We start from the raw sequence: 20,779 nt of genomic DNA, 5'->3' as shown, positions 1-20,779 counted from the left end.
TATTTAAAAGGAAGTTGCTACTTTGAAAGCTCAGCCAATTAGAAACAAAAATCCAAATAATTTAGAGGAGTTCCCAAACTTTTTCATGTGACTGTATGTTACTTACTCCATGGAGTTTGTAGTGATAGCCAGGAAAAAATTGTAATGTTTTCATGGAGAATGGAGATAACACCGCTTCTACTAGATTGGTGACCAGAAAATCTCACGTTACTCGTGTTGCATAATCCGCACGTCAAGTCATCCTGTCATATGCTGACAATGTGCCAAACGCCTGCAAATATTGGTAAATAAATACCTCCAGAAAATCAAAGTAGTCCACAAATTGAAAGCCACTTCACATGGGGTTGAGATTTGAAATTGAAGCCCTGTCTCTCATCTTTATGCATCGGTGAAGAGTCCTGTCTTCATTTTAAAAGCTCAACCCTTTGTAACATGAGATTTATTTTTTCCCCGTGGACAAGTTTGATATTTTTGTTGTTGGTCACCATTGAGTCCTGTTCTGTCCAAAACGTTATATCCATTCTCCACGAATAAATGAGATCAATCAGTCAATCAATCAACATTTATTTATATAGCACATATTCATACAAAAAATGTAGCTCAAAGTGCTTTACAAAATGAATAGAAAAATAGAAGACACAATAAAAAATAAACATAAGTCAACATTAATTAACATAGAATAAGTAAGGTCCGATGGCCAGGGTGGACAGAAAAAACAAAAATAACTCCAAAGGCTGGAGAAAAAAATAAAATCTGTAGGGGTTCCAGACCAAGAGACCACCCAGTCCCCTCTGGGCAATCTACCTAACATAAGTCAAACAGTCCTCTTTGTATTTAGGGTTTTCATGGAAGGACCTGATGATGATGGTCACGTAGACTTCTGGCTTTCAGTCCATCAATGTTGGTGCATCCTGATGCTTTGAGTAGGTGGTGGTGGCGCAGGCCTTTACCACAAAGAAACCGGAAAAAGAAACAGAAGAGAGAAAATTAAATTAAAAAGTTCATTGGCCCTGTCTTCAGTTCAAAAGCTTACATTCATGTGAAGGGGCTTCCTGTTTGTGGACTACTTTAATTATTTCTTTTAATTAATTTCCCCTTTAATTTTCCCCAGTATTTTTGCAAACTTTGCATATATTTTGCATATTATGAGCATTGGATGGAGTTAACTATGTATATAAATTGAATATGACCTTTATTATGGTCAGCTAATGTACTCCTCAAATCAAAATAACCTTTGTGTTTGTTTGTTTATTTATTTATTTATTTACTAACTTGGGGCTTTGCCCCCTGCTCACTTCGCTCACCAACCTCCCCCGGCCTGCACTATGTGCCAGCCACTTCGATTCTCTGCTGCTTGTGTTGTGAACAAGTTGGCTGAACACAACCCAAGGAGATGCGGTCACTCCTCCGAAACCCCCTCTTAAATGGTGACACAATGGGAAACAAATACCATTTTTTTCTTTTAACCTCCTCTTTGCTCGATCAGCTGCTGCCATGCCATGTGATCTGCATCTCGTGAGGCACTTCGAACATTTAAAAGCCTGTAGAGCAGCTGTCCTTTTGTCTCACTGCCTTGTCTCTCTTCTCCCCCAGACATCCTTTGCTCCTTTTGGGGGTCCCGCTCCCGAGACGCGCCCATATGAAGAAGAAGATTTTATATTTTAATTGAGAGACTCAGACTTAAAGTTTAAATCAGAACAATATATTCAATCTCTTTTCGATGTTCCATTATTTCACCAAGTAATAATTTCCGTTTGTTTGCGCTAATGCGATCTTTACTATCATTTTTTTTTTGAGACTTTCGAATTTTCGTACTTTTATACTCTCTAACCTTCTTTACATGTGTATTGTGCCGATGTTTTTGCACCTCTTTACGACGTTCTACTTTGTCTTCTACTCTTTCTCGTTAATTTCCGAGCCTGGTTGGAGCTGAGAGCGCAGGAACTGTGTCTGACAATAGCATTCACATGAATGAGAAGTGAGTGGACCGTGGGCGTGGTTGAAAAATGTTTCAGGGGCGGGACTTGTCAATTTTCCTTGGCAAAAAGTCTCCTTTCACAAGAGTTGAAATTGTCTCCGAGAAAGTCTCGTCCCAGGATTTCCTTTTATAAAAGAGAGATGTGTATGTGTGTTATGTTCCCAGTCCACCCTCACTACTCACTTGGGCTTTTCAAGTCTTTTAATGCCTGCAGAGTGGAAGGCTGAAGTGCTGATCAGGTCGTGACATCATCACCATGCCCTAAGCAGATCTTACAGTACTCAGGAAAGTTCTGCGTTAGCTACTACTGCTCTTTAATGTCATGCTGGCCTTGCAAAGCATCATGGGACTCTTTTTCCACATGTAAAATTTGCATTGATGTTTTTTTAAATTATGCAATGCACTACAATGTAAATGCGGCCTGATGTTTGTTAAAGTCTATCACTTTTATCTATAGACATTGTTTAAATGAAGATCAAACCTTGATATATCCACATATGTATGTTCTTCCATTCATTAAAAAGCAAAAAACATTTCATGCCATTTAATTATTTTTCCCATAAAAACATATGCACACCTCTGTATTGCCTGATGTGATATGAGAACATTTAGGATTTTATTTAATCTCTCTTTTTTTTTCCACAAATTAAGATTTTAATCACAGAATCATTTCCTTTCTTAGGTGAGATGCCAAAATTAGTCCAAGGGATGAAGTTGCTGAATCAAGCCGATCCGTGTGTAGAGGTCCTCATTCAAGAGACCGGAGAACACGTGCTGGTCACCGCCGGGGAGGTTCACCTTCAGAGATGCCTTGATGACCTGAAAGAAAGGTGGGCATTCGTGATTGTGAAAGATTAACTTTGAAGCTGAGAGTTGTCTTGCCAGCTAGAAATGAAGCTTATACCAAAGTAATGTGCATTGCAGTCCTGTTTTTAGATGTGTGTGTTTGACTGTATGGCAGGTACAACCTTTCTTTTCAACCTTATCAACACAAAATGTAGCTCAAGGTGTCAGAATGTGAAAGTTATAAAGTAAAGAAAGATTAGGTAAGAATAATAATGACAAAGTAACAAAAAAAATAAATCATACAGGCTTAATAAAACATGTAATTAGTAGAAAAGTAATGAAAATAAACACAGAGGACACACTACAAGATGCAAACAACACAAAAATAGGAATACCAGATTACAGTTTGTGAAAAGGAGCCTGCAGAATTCTGGGAAAAGCTCTTGTGGGCCAACGAGACAAAGATTAACCTCATCAGAGTGATGGCAAAGTGTGGAGATGAGATGGAACTACCTGAGATCCAAAGCAGACCACCTCTGAAGTTGCTATTGTTTAGCATGAGGACAAGAGCTGTGACCATGAAAGTCAAAGAAGCCATTATGAGGCTAAAAAACAAGAAGAAAACCACTGGAGAGAGATTGAGAAAATCTTAGAATGATTGAAATCAGCTATCTGGAATATCATGATGAAGAAAGAACACACTGGTGGGCTCAGTAATCACAAAGGGACTGGTAGGCCAAAGAAGACCTCCACTGCTGATGACAGATGAATCCTTACAATGGTCAAGAAAATGCCCCCAGTGCCAGTCTGACAGATCATACACAGTCTACAGGGAGTAGATGTGTGTGTGTCAGAGACGACTACCAGCAGAAGACTTCATGGATAGAAACACAGAGGCCACAGGGCAAGATGGAGACCACAAAATCAGGATGGCCTGATTACAGTTTATGAAAACGGACTTCTGGGAAAAGGTCTTGTGGATGGAAGAGGCAAAGACGAACCTCATCCGAGCGATGGCAAAGTGTGGTGATGAGATGGAACCCATACCCCTAAAAGCTCCACCTCATCTGTTAAACATGGTACTGGAGGTGTTATGGCTTGGGCATGTATGGCTGCCACAGGTCCTGGCACACTTCTCTTCATTGGTGATGGAACTGCTGACAGCAGAGGCACAATGAAGTCTGAGGTGTAGAGAAACATCTGATCTGCTCAGGTTCCAATCAGTGCCTCCAAACTCATTGACGGCACTTCATCCTTCAAGAAGGTAATGATCCAAACTGACCCCTGAGGCAACACAGGAGTTTACCAAAGCTAAAAAATAGAAGATTCTTGAATGGCCAAGCCAGTCACCCGATTGAAATCCAACTGAGCAGATCTTCCATATGCTGAAGAGAAAACTGAAGTGGACAAGACCCCCAAAACAAGCAAGAGCTGAAGATGGCTGCATGAGAGGCTTGCCAGCTCATAAACCAGAGAAGCCCCTCAGCACAGGGTGACATCTTGAATCACAGACTTCAAGCTGTGATTGCATGCTGGGATATGCGACAAAGTCCTAAATATGACGACATGTCATTGCTGTGTCTAAACATTATGAAGCTCTGAAATGGGGGTGGGCATGTAGAAAAAGTGTTGTGATTTGTACATCCTTTTATATACAGAGCCCTCCATGATGCTTGGGGCAAAGACCCCTCTTGATTTCCCCCTCTGCCCCACATTTTAAAATGATAAACAATTCCAACGTGATTGAAGTGCACATGGCTGACTTCCATTTAAGGGGATTTGCAGACATTTGAGTCACATGACACTTTATTTTTTTTTTGGATAGCCCACCAGAGTTCCATATAAAAGAAAAATGAGGATGACTGAATATATAAAATGTGGACCTTGGCGACTCTATCAAAAAATACCCCCAAAGGTGATGGTGCCAGCCTGGGAATGGGACAGGACAGCCTCATATAATGAATACAGTCACGGCAAAAAGTTTTAAGAATGACCCAAGTGTTGGTTTTCACCAAGTTTTGCTGCTTCAGTGTTTTTAGATCTTTTTGTCAGATGTTTCTGTGGTCTACTGAAGTAGAATTACAAGCATTTCAGAAATTTTAATGTCTCTGATTGACAACTACAAGGAGTTACCTGGCCATGGACGCCAAAATTTTGATGTTTTGTTCCCCAAGCCACTTAGTTATCACTTGTGCCTTATGACCTGGTGCTCCATCATGATGGTAAAGGCATTGTTGGTCACCAAACTGTTCTGGGATGGTGGGTAGAAGTTGCTCTCAGAGGATGTTTTGGTCCCATTCTTTATTCATGGCTCGGGATCGGGGGGCCAAAACCAGTGCAGAGCTTGCTCAGGAATGGCAGCAGGCAGGTGTGAGGGCATCTGCACGCACAGTGAGGTGAAGACTTTTGGAGGATAGCCTGGTGGGTGTCAAGAATGGGCAGCAAAGAAGTCCAAGAAAAACATTAGGGGCAGACTAATATTCTGGTATTGGACTGCTGCGGACTGCTGGGGTCAAGTCATTTTCTTGATGAATACCCTTACTGATGGTTTGGGGCATCCAGGGAAAAAAAGAAAAGGTGAGCAGCGCTACCATCAGTCCTGTGTCATGCCAACAGTAAAGCATCCTGAGAGCATTCATGTCACGTGGGGTTGCTTCTCAGCCAAGGCAGTGGGCTCACTCACAATTTTGCCTAAGAACACAGCCCTGAATAAAGAATGGGACCAAAACATCCTCTGAGAGCAACTTCTCCCCACCACCCAAGAACAGTTCGGTGACCCACAATGCCTCTTCCAGCACGGTGGAGCACCGGACCATAAGGCAACAGCGAGAACTACGCGACTCGGGGAACAAAACATCGAAATTTTAGGTTGATGGCCAGGAAACTCCCCATTGAGAACTTGTGGTCAATTCTCAAGAGGCGGGTGGACAAACAAAAACCCACCAATTCTGACAAACTCCAAGCATTGATGATGCAAGAATGGGCTGCCATCAGTCAGGATTTGAGCCAGAAGTTGATTGACAGCATGCCAGGGTGAATTGCAGAGGTCCTGAAAAAGAAAGAAGGGCCAACACTGCAAATATGGACACTGTGCATAAACCTAATGAAATTGTCAATAAAAGCCTTATGACTTATGAAATGCTTGTCATTCTACTTCAGTATACCACAGAAACATCTGACTAAAAGATCTAAAAACACTGAAGCAAAAAACTTGGTGAAAACCAACACTTGGGTCACTCTCAAAACCTTTGGCCACGGCTGTACAATGTCATATCCACACATGACACTTTCCGCACATACCGCAGCCACCGTTGCATCATGTGACTGGAGGTCCGCGTGTTTCGTTGCATTGACAGAAGTGTCCTTCCTTATTGTGTCCTTTTCGCTCTTTCCCTTGATTCAGAGTTGGGAATCTAAAATATGCTGTGAGAAGCATGGAAACTCTCTATTGTCTGAGTTCTTAGCTTTGATGACAACTCTAAATCGGTCCGCTTATGACATTGATTTTGTACGTCGTGCTACGAGGCAGACGGCTGTGTAGTAAGTGGCGCTTTTCCTTTCTTTTTCCTGCGCTGCTCTGTTAACTTTTTCCTGCCTTTGTTGCTTTTCTGTTTCACTCTCCACCTAGACATTGTGACTTTAAAGTGGAAATGCCCCTGCACTTAACCTTTTGTGTAAGAATAATGTGCTCACGTTTTATTTTTGTTTCTTTTTATAGTTGTGCATAACGTTTGACCTATTTATGGATAGTTATTTATAAAGTTATTTATAAGTAGAAAAGCTTCATTCGTAATTCCTCATTCTGAGTATCTCCAGTGCCCTCCATAATGTTTGGGGAGAAAGACACATTTTTATTTGATCTGCCCATCTGCTCCACAGAGTAAAATGGCCAATCAAACAACTCAGACGTCGTGATGAAAGTACACACTGCAGGCTTTCATTTAAGGCGATTTGCAGACATTTTCATCACACTGTGGACCCCCTTTTCTGGACACCATAATGTTTTATGATTCCTTCCTTCATAAAATACTTTCGGCCTGCATCTACCCTCTGGAGTCTGCAGTTGCCATGTTGTTCAACATGAGGAGAAGAGCTGTGCCAATGAAAGTCAAAGAAGCCATTATGTGGCTGAAAAACAAGAAGAAAAGCACTGGAGACATCGCGAAGACCTTAGGATGACCGAAATCAACTGTCTGGAATATCAGGAAGAAGAAAGAACACACTGGTGGGCTCAGTAATCACAAAGGGACTGGTAGGCCAAGGAAGAATTCCACTGTTGATGACAGAAGAATCCTCATGATGGTCAAGAAAAAGCCAGTAATGCCAGTCTGACAGATCATACACAGTCTTCAGGGGGCTGGTGTGTGTGTGTGTGTGTGTGTCAGAGATGACTAGCAACAGAAGACTTTATGGAAAGAAACACGGAGGCCACAGGGCAAGATGGAGACCACAAAAACAGGACGGCCAGATTACGGTTTATGAAAAGGACTTCTGGAAAAAGGTTTTGTGGACAGACGAGACAAAGACGAACCTCATCAGAGTGATGGCAAAATGTGGAGATGAAATGGAACCCATACCCCTAAACCGACCCAGCCGGTGCTGGGGGTGTTATGGCTTGGGCATGTATGGCTTCCACAGGTCCTGGCACACTTCTCTTTTAATAAAGTATCTTCTGTCTGTCTGTCTTGATGGAACTGCTGACAGCATAGGCACAATGAAGCTTGAGGTGTAGAGAAACATCTGATCTGTTCTGAGTTCCAGTCAGTGCCTCCAAACTCATTGATGGCACTTTATCCTACAACAAGATAATAAGCCAAACACACTGCTGAAGGCCACACAGGAGTTTACCAAAGCTAAAAAATGGAAAATTCTTGAATGGCCAAGCCAGTCACTCAGCTGAAATCCAATTGACCAGGCCTTCCATGTGCTGAAGAGAAAACTAAAGGGGAAGGATCTAATCAGTAATATTTTAAAATAAGCTCTTAAAGCACAGAGAAAGCAATTATTTCCGTATTTCTTTGTCTTCTGTATTCTTCTCTATTGGCTTATCAAATTTATTAATTTAGGTATGTTTACAAGCCTCAAATTTTACGCCGTTTGCCATGCTCTCTCTCTCTCAGGGGGTGGGGATCGATTTGTTCTTAACTCAATTTTACTTTTTGTAAAAATTGATTGATTTGTATGGATTGAAATAAAATTAATAAAACTTCAAAAAACTAGAGGGACAAGCCCCCCCCCGAAAACAAGCAGGAGCTGAAGATGACTGCCGTTAGAGGCTTGGCAGAGCATCACCAGAGAAGACCCTCAGCACCGGGTGACGTCTATGAATCGCAGACGCATGCTTGGATATGTGACAAAGAACTAAATATGATGACCTGCCATTGCTGTGTCCAAACATACTGGTGCCCTGAAAAGGGGGTGGGCATGTAGAAAAAGTGTTGTGAATTGTACATGCTGTGACCAGAATGGATGTAAATCCCCTTAGACAAGCGTCCGCAATGTGCACCTTAATCACATCTGAATTAATGTTTTGGGAAAACTAGTGTCACAGGTGTTTGTAATACCTTGAGTGGGTTTCATGAGTTTATAAGAGACCTCAGCTTGCTTCTACCCTTTGCAGTCTGGAGTCGCCATGTTGTTCAACATGAGGACAAGAGCTATGCTAATGAAAGTCAAAGAAGCCATTATGAGGGTGAAAAACAAGAAGAAAACCACTGGAGACAAAACTTTAGGATGACCAAAATCAACTGTGTGGAATATCATGAAGAAGAAAGAACCCACTGGTGGGCTCAGTAGTCACAAAGGGACTGGTAGGTCAAGGAAGACCTCCACTGCTGATGTTACTGTGGTAAAGAGAAAGTCCAAATGCCAATCTGACAGACCAGAAACAGACTTCAGGAGACAGATATGTGTGTGTCGGACACGATGATCCTGATAGCCCTGGATTGGGACCCGAGTGCAGCGGTTGACACCTCAGCACCACACTGTAAGATTCAAACCACAAAAACCAGGATGGCCAGATTACAACTGACTGTTTACCAGTACAGTAAAACCTTTGTCTGCGAGCGTTTTGCAAGACGACCTAAAATATTTAATAACTTTTAACTTGATAAACAAGTATACGTTTACGCTTTGCCTGCTGAGCATCACGTGATCACAACTGAGCCAATGGTTCTTCTCTCTCCGCGGGATTATGGGTAATCGTCTCCCATTCTCCATCAGAGTTGCCGTGCCTCACTCATATAGTCAACATCCATACGAGCGGATACTGTTTACTATAGCATGGTGACCACGTGTGTGTTGTAACATGTAAGTCCCTGTCTTCCACCCCAAAACATGAGGCTAAGTCTCAGTACTTTAGCAAAACCAACTTTATTCAGCTTGAAACAGGAACAGCACGGTTATTTATTGTAGCGGGATCTGTCACTCTGCTATACACAGACACAGCCATCGGGCAGGGTCCGGGGCCAGGATATTGGCCAAGTAATCCTGTGTTCTACGCATTTATAATGTTCCTTGCATCACCCATTGATGGCAGGCGCTTCTAGCATAACCGCGATCTTCTCGGATTCACTTTTGCGGCGAACTGCTACAGCGCTGGGAGCCTGCGGTTGCTTCGGCACGCTCTTCCGCATGTTGTCCCATTGGGGGGGAAATCCCAAAAGAGTTTAGAAACCTTACAGTGCATAAATCAAGTGTAGTGACTCTTCAGGCAAAAGCAGCTGTCATTGGAGAGGTTCCTTGTTAAAGTCGCCAAAAAAAGAAAAAGATTTCAGTGAGCCAACAGACAGCAATGATTCCGTTAGTTATAGTTAGTTATAGTGAAAGTCGTCCTACAAAATAACCCTCCTCTTCGTCTCCTTTCTCTCATCTCCCTCACACCAGTCACGATTCTTTTCAAAGGTAAGGTGTAGGTTAATTTGTTTTATGTATTTTTACTATATGTTGTATTAATCATTTTTATATGAATATTTTTGGGTTGTGGAAAGAATCATCTGAGTTTCCATTATTTCTTATGGGGAAATTCACTTTGATATATGAGTGCTTTGGATTAAAAGGCACCACTGTAGTCACGTTTTAGCAGACATCAGTATTGACTTGTTGTGCCTTTATTGTAGGCGTTGTGTTTTTGAGTAGACCGGTCTAATATTTTATTTTAGTAATGACTATAGCATTAATAAACAGACCCTATCAGAAAGAAATTCTCTAATGTATTCATTAAACTCATTTTTAAAGTCTGTACAGTACGTGTACAACACATTGATTTACCAATCCCAACAGATGTTTGCAATTATAAGCAATATAATACCAAGAGCCATGTAGCTAATGGATTTCTAAATGAAAAAGCACTTCTCTGAAGTTTAACTTCATTAGTACAAAAATTACTGATGTTTCCTAAGGAAAATAGGGATATTTTATATGGGGAGAAAAGCGCAAAGTGCTCCATGCAGTCAACAGGAACATCAATTCTGAAATACAAAATGGGAGACACTGTCCTACAGAAAGAGACCTCAGAAACCAAGCAGATTTAGAGGTTTATGTTGACACTGCATTTTCATAATCTTAAGAAAGCGCAGAAGTGATTAAATAGGCAAATATAAGTTTAGGTTATATTGTAATACTAAGGTGGTGTTCTGTGTTAGCCATTATGGGTGTAGTGAGAAATTAAGCAAAATGACACCTTTTACTAGAAACAGAAACAACAGGGACGGTTGTACCGAATGTATCTGCAAAGCTAGCCTTAAAATAATCGGAGAAGAAACACATTTTCAGCCCACCAAGCCCTATCGGAAACAGGCCGACCCGACATATTAATCTGTTCCAAAAAAATATAGACTGGTACTTAATCCCTAAAAAATCATATCTCATAATTCGTGACTCGAACCTCTCTAGGATCCCGGAGCATCAACATAGCGAGATTTAAATAAAACAGTTTTCCAGAGGCAAAATTCCAGAATGCAACTGCAATTCTGGAAAAATGAATGTCAAATAGGGACATAAAAGCTTTCCCTCAGGATTAACAATAAGCAAAATAAGGTCAGGGAGACGACAGCTAAACAGATACAGAGACTTTATAGCACAGCTGAAAAGACCCTCCCAAACAGCAGAAACCATATCCCACTAATCAGCTTCGCAGAAAGGTTAGACTTAGTGGAACAAAAAAAAAATCTAATGGATACCAACAGATATATTCAGAAGCAGTTCCAATCCTTTTCCCCCAATTAGTTTTAAGGATTTTCAAACAACGGGCGATAACAGACACAAGACTAGGAGTACAGCAGAATAGTTGTTCGCACGTTGGATTAGGTACATGTACTAAGATGTAGAATTGAAACTAAGAAAATAAGGGAAGGAAAAAGGCAGAGACGAAAGGGATACATCAACCTTAAACTCGATTTTCCAACAGATTTTAATACGAGAGGACCTGAATATGGAAATAGCCCAATCAAATTAGTGGCAATGGCCTGTGTATTACGGGGCACCCCTCAGACCAAAAACAGACAGCTCAATTTTCCGTGCTGTGGATGGAGCTCATGGCAGCCCTGACCTTCCCCTAAATCCTAACCGTAACCCTAACCCTAACTAGCCAGAAAAAGAGCCTGAGTTGCCTCGAAAGCTTGGATATTGTAATCTTTCTAGTTAGCCAATAAAAGGTGTCATTTTACTTAACTTCTAACTACAGGTTATATTGTAAAAATTTGAGGGACATTATGACTTTATAATGCACTAGCGAGACCACTTCTGGAGTACTGTGTGCAGGTCTGGTCACTGCGCAACAAGAAAGGCAGACCAGAAGGTGAAGTCGTGCAGAGAAGAGCAACCAAGTGCATCATGGGACTTGAGGACATGTCCTACGTATGTTTTGCAGACTCAGAGAGTTAAACATGTTCAGTTTCGAGCAGAGGAGACTATATGGGAGTCTTCAAAATCAGATTCAGCAGAACTCTTCCAGCTAAGCGGTGAATCACGTCCTCAAGGACACCAATGGTAATGAATTGGAAGTGCGTTTAGGACTGAAGCCAGGGTTGCCGGATATGAGGTTTTCACACAAAATTGGGAAATTTTTGAAAGTGTTGTGCATGGAAAAAATTTGATTTGGTGGTGTACATTTGTTTTTTGTGCAACTTCCCAAACGGCAAAACTCTATGACGTTGATAGCAGCAAAACTGCAAAGGGGAAAGATGTCCGAAGTGGAAAAACTCCAACCTGGACATCAATCGCGCCAAAACTTACTCCCCTCTCGTCAACAATGTCATTCATTGAGCTGGTCCACTGCGCCATTAGGTGGGTTTTCTTCTGTCGTTGAGCTGAAAATATGTATGACTCAAGCCAGGAATCTTTTCTTTATGCAAAGATTTATGGGAATTTGGAAGCAACATTTGAGGAATGGAGTTGAAGCAGAAACCTTGACCACCTTTAGGAAGAATTCGGATGAGATATTGGGAGAGCTTAGCTATCAGATACTAAGACGAGCTTGATGGCCTCTTCTCATTTGTCGAATTTCTTTTGTTCTAAAGTTTTGAAGGATCCATCCATAAATTTTAATACATTTTGGAAGTGTGTGTATGTGTGTAAACACGATAGCTTAAGTACACTTTCACTTAGGTTAACCAGATTTTGCATACAAGTGTTAGGTACAAAATGTAGATTTCTATCAACTTTTGTGCCATTTTCGCTAACCGTAAGTGGTACTTTTTACCATGCAGCTGCAGAGTCTGGTTTTTTTTCAACTTCACTTTTATAATCATTGTTCAATATATTATTAATTTTATTTGATTTGTTGTTGGTGGTTCTTTAATGTACATATATAAAAATATAATCATTGTCTTGCGGTTTAATCCTCAAATATCCATCCCCATATCTGACTATATGAGAAAGTCGAGGGAGACCACTCCCGATTTTTTTTTTTTTTAAACTCTGCTTTGTCCATTTACAGAGTTTGCTGGGTCTCACCCCCTGTCCAAGTGTCATAAATCTGAAAATAATTAGACACGTAATTCACAATATTCATCAGCATGACCAGGTGACTGACCCAGTAATAATCCATAATTCTGCCCAGTTTAGTTTTTATGTCATACCTGTAAAATACTTTAACATACGAAGTATGTAGAGCCACTTACACATCTTCATTAAACATCCGTTTCTTACCGTTTGTGTGCGATAGAAAAACTCCTAAAAAAACGTACTTGTGGGAGTTGAGCATTTCTCTTAGTACAGATGATGAAAGCCCAACAAATGGCATGTAACTTCTTGCCAGCCTAACCAGAAATCTCCGAAACCGTTCACTCTGCACGGTGGCTGCATTGTGTAATGAGCGGCCTTCTTGAGGGTTTCCTATGAGAGAGTTGCAGTTTCCATAAATGTTTGTTTGAGAGCCGTTCAGTAGTTATGGTTCACTCGGTGACATTCATGTTAGTAAAGCAGGCTGTGAAATCATTTTATGTGGATTTCTTTTGCAGTCTTCTTAAATTCGCCAGATGGGAATGTCATTATGGTGATAAGCATTTTTTGGCAGCCGCGTGGCTCAGTTGAATAAAAAATGCTTTCCATTTTATGTGCGTTTTTAGCTTTTCTTTCACTACCAAATGTTAATTGCCCGTGTATCTGTATGTCTAATACATTTTTTTGTATATTAGTCAGTGTGTGAGTGTGTTTGCATATATATTGTAACTGCCATATAGGATTGTCCGGCATCCCTTCCTGGAAGGTAAGGTGACCCCTTGCTTGACAGGGAGACCAAAATAATTTAAGGATCTTGGGAGTTTGGCTTTATAGAAGAAGTTACAACAACAACATTTATTTATATAACACATTTTCATACAAAAAGTAGCTCAAAGTGCTTTACATAATGAAGAAAAGAAAAATAAAAGACAAAATAAGAAATTAAAATAAGATCGCATTAGTTAACATAGAAAAGGAGTAAGGTCTGATGGCCAGGGTGGACAGAAAAAACAGAAAAAACTCCAGACAGCTGGAGAGAAAAAATAAAATCTGCAGGGGTTCCAGGCCACGGGACCGCCCAGTCCCCTCTGGGCATTCTACCTCACATAAATGAAACAGCCCTCTTTGTAGTTAGGGTTCTCACGGAGTCACTTGATGTTGATGGTCATACAGACTTCTGGCTTTTAATCCATCCATCATTGTTGGAACATCACGGTGCTTTGAGTAGATGGTGGTGGCGCAATCCACCACCAAAAGGACACCGGAAAAGGAAACCGAAGAGAGAGTAGGAGTTAGTACAGATTTTAGAGCCACCATGAATAGTTCTTATATTGAGTTGGATATACAGAGTATTAGGATTTTAACTACAGTGAAGTTAGGAGAAGGCCATGTTAAAGTAATGTGTTTTCGGCAGTTTTTTTAAAGTGCTCCACCATATCAGTCTGGCGAATTCCCATTGGCAGGCTATTCCAGATTTTAGGTGCATAGCAGCAGAAGGCCTCACCACTTCTTTTAAGTTTTGTTCTTGGAATTCTAAGGAGACACTCATTTGAGGATCTGAGGTTACGATTTGGAATATAAGGTGTCAGACATTCCGATATATAAGATGGGGCGAGATTATTTAAGGCTTTATAAACCATAAGCAGAATTTTAAAGTTAGTCTTTTCATAGTATATTCTCCCCAACAAACTAGAGGGCAGCATCCATGTGTTACTGCTCCCATTTTCCAGACCACGGGGCATGCTGGGAATGGCAGTCCCATGAGAGTAGCTCTGCTAGGTATGGTTAATTCCAGCTGGGGTAGCTGCAGTGATGAGCCATCCATACTTCATTACATTTCCCCTGACCCGAAACTACAGCCTCTGGACTTTACCCAAACTCCAGATAAGTACTTCCAGGGTCTGGCTCACCTCGGGAGTCAGAGTCAGGAATGAACACTTGTGCAGAGTAAAGAGAAGAAAGACAAAATATTCACCATTCCGATGTGTACAGTGCTGTGTAAAAGTACTTGGACAAAATAAAAAATCATCATACATATATGATCACATGACTGTTTGTGTCAGTGGCGCCCCTGTCTTCCACTGTATATTGTGACGAAACAACACAGACAAAAATAAAGAGTTTAACAGAAAATAAACACGGCATATAAATGTGTTGAAGAAAGGGAAAAGACCTCTTCACAGGCGTGAGTCTGAAAGTGACTGCTCCAAGGCGGCAACAATTCCAGGTAAGTACAGTCCAGGCCAGAAGGGAAAAGGCAGGTCAGGGGAACGAACACCAGAAGTAATGTAACCGGTGGTGGGTCTATCAATCATCTGGTCTGTAGAGCAGGGTCTCCAACACATCACTCGCCAGCTACGGTAGCTCGCAACCCCTTTCCAAGGAGCTCGCCAAAGGGTTAATGAATCCTACATAAATCTGAAAACTTGATTAGTCAAATTAGGGATGAGCAATCTTTCCAAAAATTATATCACGATCCACAATCTGAATTTTCAATGTGGCATCCAGACTCAAACTCATCAAGACCCAAGTAACACTTTATTTTAAATATTAAACAAAGTTGAATGAAATTGTTCTCTCATTAAGCTAGCCAAGCAGAGTTAAGTAACACGCTCGAAGCTGGCAAGTGAGTGAGAAGGCCCCTCTTGACCCTTTGTGTCTCACTTGGATTCGAGCAAATAAATTGGTACCGCAAGCAAACTATGATACATAGCGAAATAAGAGAAGTCACAAAATCAACCGAAATGTTCAAGCAAGTTATAGATAAAAACCCGATCTTAATCCGTTAAGTAGTTCCCTTGTGAAAAGCGGACAGACATACAAACAGACAGACATTGGATTTTATGTATTATACATTAGTAAAAATTCAATATAATGTGCAGTTAAAGTCTCAGCAGCTTAGTAGAGCCAGATAACTAGAAGAATCTTCACCAAGCAGCTCTGAAAATGTCTGCTTTGTGCGAGTTTGTCTTTTCTGACATGAGCATCGTGAAATCAAAGTTCAGAACAAGACTGACAGATGAACATTTAAATGACTCCATAGGAGTGAACCTCAGTGGCTGCACTCCACCAGACTCCTGCCTCTCTTGTTGACTCCATGCAGTGCCAGTCATCTGACTAACTCAAAACACATCACACATGCAACTGGATATGTGAATAAAGTGAAACGGTGACATGGAACAAAATGACAAATGAATAAGTAATATCTGTTGTGGAGGCTGGCCCAGACACAGACAGGCAGACACCGTTCATTTTGCCCAACACACGTTTATTTACACTACTATATACAAGTCCTTAAGTGCCACACAAACCCCACAAGTCCCCAAAGTCCTGGCCACACAATGCCTTCACTCTCCTCTTCAGGCGCCTCCTTGCCTCCTCCAGCAAGCTCAGTCCACTCCACTCCCGACTCTCACCTCGAATGAAGGAGGCGTCCCCTTTATCCACACCCGGATGTGCTTCTGGTGCTCCCCGGCAATCTCCCATCGACACACCCCAGTGTGGCGGAAGTGCCGGCTGTATCCACGGAAGCAATCCAGGTGTCCCTGCTCCTCTTCCCCAGCACTTCCTGGTATGGTCGGAAGTGCTGAGGTCCAGGGCTCCAAAGGCATGGGAGCACCCCTGGCGGTGACCACGGGGCCCTACAGGGTGGAGCTTCAAAGCTCTGTACCCGTGGCCCCAAAGGAACCAGGGTGGCTGCCCCGCGTGGTCTGAAATAGGCACACGCCCTCTTCCCGTCCTCCAAGGCGTCCCGGCCGCGTTTTCACCCCAGGCATCCCTGACACTGTGTATTTGGAATTGCATTGTTTTGTTTGGACAGCACTCCTGTTTTAACAGTGTGAGATACGCTAGAAAATGCATTCAGACATACAAAATACACTTGCAGGTGAACTCAATATTTTTTATGGTGTTTTAATTCAAAATGTGAGTTGTGGACGCCAACATTTTGTAAATGCTCAGGCAAAACAAGCTTATTCAGTTTGTTTGGGATGAAATAAGCTATGAGAATAAACGTTAGAAAACATGAGTAGCTCTCGGCCATTTTCATTTTGTAAAAGCAGCTCTCGGGGGGGGAAAAAGGTTGAAGACCCCTGCTGTAGAGGGAGGAAGAGAAGAGATGTTAGTAAACAGAACCATATCTATACTGTATATGTGTGTGTGTCTGTGTGTGTGTATTTTATTAATCTTGGGACACCATCTGCATTGTCTCTTTTAATTCCATTGACAGCTTCAAGTAAAACAAGCACTTGTTGTCAGAAGTGAAAAGGCAAAAATAACTACAGCGTAGCCTTCGAGCTGTTTTCAGTCGGCTCTCTTGAGGTGGTCAGTGGTTTGCGTCAGATCTCCATCTTGCAGTGCACTCAGTCAACAAGTAGGCGCCACCAGCCGGGAGCTCCTGGGCTTTTATAGCGGTTACACTGAAAAGAGGAATCAGTTGCCCTACATTGGGCGTTGTCTTGGCATTGTGGAAGGAAGGGAGATGGCACCATTAGCAACAGCACCCCTTGTCACCCCAAGGTGGTGTTACATATTCTAAGCTTAGCCTGGAAGGTGATCCTGTGACGCTTACGAATGATAATTTATATATGTACTGTATGTGTGTGAATGCGTGTGTGTGTGTGTGTGTATTGTAAAGAGAACACAAAGACAAGAAAAAGATTTGGTGATCCACCTTGTATAGTGTCAGAAGTTATTTTGCTTTGTAGAGTAATCTCAAAAGACTGAGTCCTAAATGGAACAGACTGGTTTTATAGGCAGTGGAAAGGAAGAGGAGGTCCAACAGGGCACTGGCGGAACTGAGGTCAGAAGGAGGGCGACATCTGGAAAGGAAGTGGAAATGGGTTAGTCTATAGTCAGTCTTCTCTTCTGTAGTTCTGCAGATGAGGGAGAAGAGGCGTCAGTGCAGTTCATCAACCCCTGGTTGTCGTTTTACCCTATGTGACTATATATATCTACTCGGTATATATATAAAACCCTAAGCCTAAAAGTGCAACAATTTTATGTGACGTTTTATGTCACTTTTTGTCGCTCTTTAAATTGGGCTTATTTTAAAACCTACATATATATGTTTGGTATCACTTTAAAGTGATGATGTTAGATTTTCAGATTCTTATTCCGTTTTTAAATTATAAACTAAAAATATCAAAAACTTGCGTCGAGACAAGACATTGTGCCAAGAGATGTAACAACGCCTGGGGCCGGACATAAAAGACAAAGAGTCGGACAGCTGCAGTACAGCCTTTTAAATATTTGAAGCGCCATGCAAGATGCAAATCACGTGGCACAGCAGCAGCAGCAAGCCAGCAGCTGATCGAGCAAAGATGGGGTACAAAAAACCTGTATTAGTTTCCCATTGTATCACCGTTTAAGAGGGGTTTTGAGGGTGCGTTCAGCCCCCTCTTCACAACACGAGCAGCAGAAATGCGAAGTGGCCAGCACATAGAGCAGGCCGTTGGTTTGGCGAGCAAAGTGAGCAGGGACAAACCCCTAGTATGTGTGTGTGTGTGTGTGTATATATAATATATACAGTGGGTACGGAAAGTATTCAGCCCCCCTTCAATTTTTCCCTCTTTGTTATATTGCAGCCATTTGCTAAAATCATTTAAATTAGCAGGGCTCCATGGGAATTGGAGTTTGGTGCAGCGTGTTGGGTCCTGGAGGCGGCACCAGGGGGTGCTGCAGCTGGGACTCCTGAGCTCTTATGGGCAGTGATTTCACCATACCTGGAAGTGCACTTGGAACTCAGCAATCAAGCACCTGGAACACATCCGGGTGAACTACAAAAGGGGCCAGCAGCCACCACTCTGGGAGCCTGAGTGGGAGGTGGAGACAACGCTTGCCGGGAGGACCGGTGGTGGAGACCGGTGTGTTTTGTGTGGTGCTTGTGGTGTTTTTGGGACTGTGCACTGCCTGTGGGACATGGGGAAGACGTGCCCCACAGGTGAAGAAAAATAAACGTTTATTGGCGTATATACATCCCTCTGTTGTCAGTCTGTGTCGGGTCAGCGCCTCTGCTACTATATACAGTGGGTACGGAAAGTATTCACATCCCCTTAAATTTTCACTCTTTGTTATATTGCAGCCATTTGCTAAAATCATTTAAATTATTTTTTCCCTCATTAATGTACACACAGCACCCCATATTGACAGACAAAAAAGAATTTTTGAAATTGTTGCAGATTTATTAAAAAGAAAAACTGAAATATCATATGGTCCTAAGTATTCAGACCCTTTGCTGTGACACTCATATATTTAACTCAGGTGCTTTCCATTTCTTCTGATCATCCTTGAGACCACCTTCATTTGAGTCCAGCTGTGTTTGATTCTACTGATTGGACTTGATTAGGAAAGCCACACACCTGTCTATATAAGACCTTACAGCTCACAATGCATGTCAGAGCAAATGAGAATCATGAGGTCAAAGGAACTGCCTGAAGAGCTCAGAGACAGAATTGTGGCAAGGCACAGATCTGGCCAAGGTTACAAAAAATTTCTGCTGCACTTAAGGTTCCCAAGAGCACAGTGGCCTCCATAATCCTTAAATGGAAGGCGTTTGGGGCGACCAGAACCCTTCCTAGAGGTGGCCGTCCGGCCAAGCTGAGCTACCGGGGGAGAAGAGCCTTGGTGAGAGAGGTAAAGAAGAACCCAAAGATCACTTTGGCTGAGCTCCAGAGATACAGTCAGGAGATGGGAGAAAGTTGTAGAAAGTCAACCATCACTGCAGCCCTCCACCAGTCAGGGCTTTATGGCAGAGTGGCCTGTCAGAAGCCTCTCCTCAGTGCAAGACACATGACAGCCCGCATGAAGTTTGCTAAAAGACACCTGAAGGACTCTGAGATGGTGAGAAATAAGATTCTCTAGTCTGATGAGACCAAGATAGAACCTTTGGCCTTAATTCTAAGCGGTTTGTGTGGAGACAACCAGGCACTGCTTATCACTTGTCCAATACAGTCCCCACAGTGAAGCATGGCGGTGGCAGCATCATGCTGTGGGCATGTTTTTCAGCTGCAGGAACAGGACGACTGGTTGCAATCGAGGGAAAGATGAATGCGCCAAGTACAGGGATATCCTGGACAAAAACCTTCTCAAGAGTGCTAAGGACCTCAGACTGGGCGAAGGTTTACCTTCCAACAAGACAATGACCCTAAGCACACAGCTAAAATAACGAAGGAGTGGCTTCACAACAACTCTGTGACTGTTCTTGAATGGCCCAGCCAGAGCCCTGACTTAAACCCAATTAAGCATCTCTGGAGAGACCTAAAAATGGCTGTCCACCAGCGTTTATCATCCAACCTGACAGAACTGGAGAGGATCTGCAAGGAGGAATGGCAGAGGATCCCCAAATCCAGGTGTGAAAAACTTGTTCAATCAATCAACATTTATTTATATAGCATATATTCATACAAAAAAATGTAGCTCAAAGTGCTTTACAAAATGAATAGAAAAATAGAAGACACAATAAAAAATAAACATAAGTCAACATTAATTAACATAGAATAAGTAAGGTCCGATGGCCAGGGTGGACAGAAAAAAAAAAAACTCCAAAGGCTGGAGAAAAAAATAAAATCTGTAGGGATTCCAGACCACGAGACCACCCAGTCCCCTCTGGGCAATCTACCTAACATAAGTCAAACAGTCCTCTTTGTATTTAGGGTTTTCATGGAAGGACCTGATGATGATGGTCACGTAGACTTCTGGCTTTCAGTCCATCAATGTTGGTGCATCATGATGCTTTGAGTAGGTGGTGGTGGTGCAGGCCTCCACCACAAAGAAACCGGAAAAAGAAACAGAAGAGAGAGTAGGGGTCAGTACGGATTTTAGAGCCACTATGAATAGTTATTATGATGAATTGAACATATAGAGAGTATCAGTATTAAGTTAAAGTGAAGTTAGGAGAAAGCCATGTTAAAGTAATGTGTTTTCAGCAGTGTTTTAAAGTTCTCCACTGTATTTGCCTGGCGAATTCCTATTGGCAGGCTATTCCAGATTTTAGGTGCATAAACTTGTTGCATCTTTCCCAAGAAGACTCATGGCTGTATTAGCTCAAAAGGGTGCTTTTACTAAATACTGAGC

General features: G+C 42.0%; 1 protein-coding gene across 2 annotated transcripts in view; it reads left to right on the top strand.

The window, feature by feature from the left end:
• Window positions 1-20,779, top strand: part of efl1 (elongation factor like GTPase 1) — a 203,804-nt gene that overhangs the window by 143,850 nt on the left and 39,175 nt on the right. For both annotated transcript variants that reach the window (XM_039772771.1, XM_039772770.1), the window contains exon 17: window positions 2,661-2,808. In XM_039772771.1, coding sequence (XP_039628705.1) covers window positions 2,661-2,808 — 148 coding nt within the window. The remainder of the gene's footprint in view (window positions 1-2,660; window positions 2,809-20,779) is intronic.

Source organism: Polypterus senegalus, chromosome 12 (assembly GCF_016835505.1).
Source record: "Polypterus senegalus isolate Bchr_013 chromosome 12, ASM1683550v1, whole genome shotgun sequence".
NCBI classification, from domain to species: domain Eukaryota; kingdom Metazoa; phylum Chordata; class Cladistia; order Polypteriformes; family Polypteridae; genus Polypterus; species Polypterus senegalus.
This window is presented reverse-complemented; position numbering and strand designations above follow the sequence as displayed.